Source organism: Parasteatoda tepidariorum, chromosome 4, assembly GCF_982258835.1.
Source record: "Parasteatoda tepidariorum strain Cologne lab strain chromosome 4, Ptep-v5.0, whole genome shotgun sequence".
NCBI lineage: Eukaryota > Metazoa > Arthropoda > Arachnida > Araneae > Theridiidae > Parasteatoda > Parasteatoda tepidariorum.
Genome location: NC_141758.1, coordinates 3,360,785 through 3,363,666, shown reverse-complemented (window position 1 = coordinate 3,363,666; position 2,882 = coordinate 3,360,785). Strand labels below are relative to the sequence as shown.

Here is a 2,882-nt window from a genome sequence, read left to right as displayed (position 1 = left end):
ATGTTAGGCACTGCCGTTAAGGTGATTATCAAGTCATTGATGTAGACGTTGAAAAGAGTACAGCTGGTAACAGCTCCCTGTGGGAGACCAGTACGGAGATTAAAACTTCTCGATTTTCCATTTCCGAATTCAACTATGCAGCTTCTTCCACAAAGGAAAGATCGAAACCAATTAAGCATTCATGAGTGGACACCAAAGTCAGCGAGTTTTTGTATCAAGAGTTCTCTCCAAACGGAGTCATAGGCAGATTTAAAATCTATATAAACAGCAGTCAGTACCTCTCTATTATCCAAGGAATCCTTTACCACCTGACTGAAAAAGGTAACTTGGTCAACAGTGGATCGATTTCTTCTAAAACCTGCTTGCTCGTGACGTATTAAATTGAAATGTTCCAGATACCAGTTGAGTCTCGTATTGACCATTCTTTCCATTAGTTTGGCAGTAGTACTTGTCAGAGAGATGGGCCTAAAATTTTCAATGGAGTCTGGGCTTTTGCTCTTTTTTTAGATTGGGATAATTTTGGCACTCTTCCAGCAATTAGGTACGACTCCCCTTTTCCAAAAAACATTGAAGATTTCTAAAAGTACCTTTTTTGCGTAATTTCCCATGTGCTTCAAAAATTCAGAGTGTATCCCGTCATCGCCAGGAGACTTTTTTTATAGGAAGTCTTTTTAAAGACAGATCCAATTCATATTCGCTGAAAATATCAGAGAAGATATGATCGTCTTTTTGCCGATCTTCAGCGTGAGGGCCATTAAATTTTCTCTTGAGAACCTTCGAGTTCTTTCTTGCAAAGCAGCGCTTTCTTTGTGAAGAGTGATAGAAATTTCCAAACGCGTTTGCAATTTTGGTTTCATCAGTTAGGCATCGATGATCAGCATGGATAGGTTGTCTTTGAGGCGGGGAAAACTTATTCTGGATTTTGCTAAGGAACTTATAAGTTTTGGTACTGTTTTCCCTAAAGTTGAGGTTGTTAATAAAACGCTGAAAAGACATTCGTTTTGCAGAAAGTACTGCCTTTTTAAAAAAGGCTGTCTGTTTCCTCCAAGCAGAGATATCTACAGATCTTCCAGTAAGCTCAGCTTTTCTTCTGAGACGGTCTCGCTTTGTCTTAATTTCATTCAATGTTAAGGACCAAAAACACTTATATGCCTTGGGTCTACCTCTTGGTATAGATCTACGAGCTGAGTACATTCTGTGTTTATTAAACTGGTTGATGAAGGTAGATGGGTGAGACGACAGGTTAATAGTTATTTTTGAAGTGAACAAGCTATTTTTTCTAAAATTCAAGCGAATAAATATATTTGAGGTGTGAATAATTTTACCCAATCTCAACTAAAAGTATTGCTGAGTTATGTATGACGATGATTTTATGAGGTGTAAATGAAAGTAAAATTGAGATTTATTAATAAGGTTATTGTTGGTGCGAAACATAACCTCATTTTTTACCACAAATGTATTTTTTTTTTACTTTTGTCAATCGCAAAACATCTTCAAAAACCTCCCACTTTTTTTTGAGGGTTACTCCGATGTGCTACGTAAAATTTACTCGAAACGTGAAATTTACATTAAGGGGTCCAAACATTCGACCACGGTATTGGCCACGCTATTAGGACCCTATTCTTCAGAATATAATTATCTTATATTTTAGTGTTCGAAAATATATAGATAAATACTCGTAGAAAAAAATATAGGTATGTTAAGCATTGTTTTCGTGACATGTCTCAAAAGAGTCTGATTTCTTAACTAAATTTATTGGTAAAACTAATTATTTAGCCTATTTTAGGCCAACTACTTAAGCCGTAATACGTGATCATGAGAATGAAATTTATTTAGGGCAAAGCACAGCAAGATTTAAATCAATGTTTAGTGGTATTTGCATATTACACATTTAGTTCAATATAACATTACTTCATCCATTATATTATCCGCTTTCAGATTATTTCGATTAACATTATATCGATTTTATATTTGACTTGATTTATTTAGATAATAATCCCCAACATTTTAATTTGATTTGTTAAGAATGGATCATTTTTCTTAACAGTTTAAATAAATAAATGAAAAAATACTAACATTTGGTCTTATAGATAATAAATTATGAAATAAATATTTGTTCGAATTTAAAATTGATCTTAAAGCAACACTGATTGAAAGTTGCTTTTATTAATATTTACATAGACTTCAATAGAAATATTTGAAATTGTATTCCTAATAAATGCGTAACCAAGGCGATAATCAAAACTCGGAACCATTAATTCTGTGCATAAAACTATTACTTTTTTCAAAGCTATCATAACTTTTTTTTATATGTATTTTTCACACTGCTTAAAGCAAAGGCCAGTTTCAAATGAGCCAATATTATAAATTGTTTGTATTCAATATTTAATTTTTTTAAAAATATTTAATTTTAAATTTTTGGAAATTTTACGAAAAGGACAGTGAAAATATCGAGCAATAATTTTTTTTAAATAGCTTAAGTTAAATTTGATTAAAATCATTTAAAAGAGTCGAATTGAATGAAATCATTTATTTGAAACTCATTGTATAAAAGGTAATCAAAATTTAACTGAAATTATTCATTGAAATAAAAAATTGCAAAATCATTTAAAGCAGTTAATTTTGAATGATCGGAAATAAAGATTAGATTGAAATCGTTCTGAAAATAGAGATTTACGGAAGAATTTATAAAAGGTAAGTTTGTAATAAATAGAAATTTTTTGTATTTTTTTTTTCAATACTTTTAAAGATGGGTCACTTTTTCATTTGGAAATGATTGGAGTTATGTTTGTTGAGAATTTAGAGTTGTAATAAAATTAGTTTTAAATGTTAAGTGTTTCCTGTAATTCCTTGGTTATTTGTCAATTGTTGAACCTGGGTAA

The 2,882-nt window shown here is 31.3% G+C and overlaps 1 protein-coding gene across 1 annotated transcript; it reads right to left on the bottom strand.

Annotated features, from left to right (window-relative positions):
• Positions 1–636: 636 nt before the first annotated feature.
• On the bottom strand, positions 637–1,194 carry LOC147810155 (uncharacterized). Its single transcript, XM_087160436.1, has one exon. The coding sequence runs from the start codon at positions 1,192–1,194 to the stop codon at positions 637–639; it is 558 nt and encodes a 185-aa protein (XP_087016562.1).
• Positions 1,195–2,882: the final 1,688 nt, after the last annotated feature.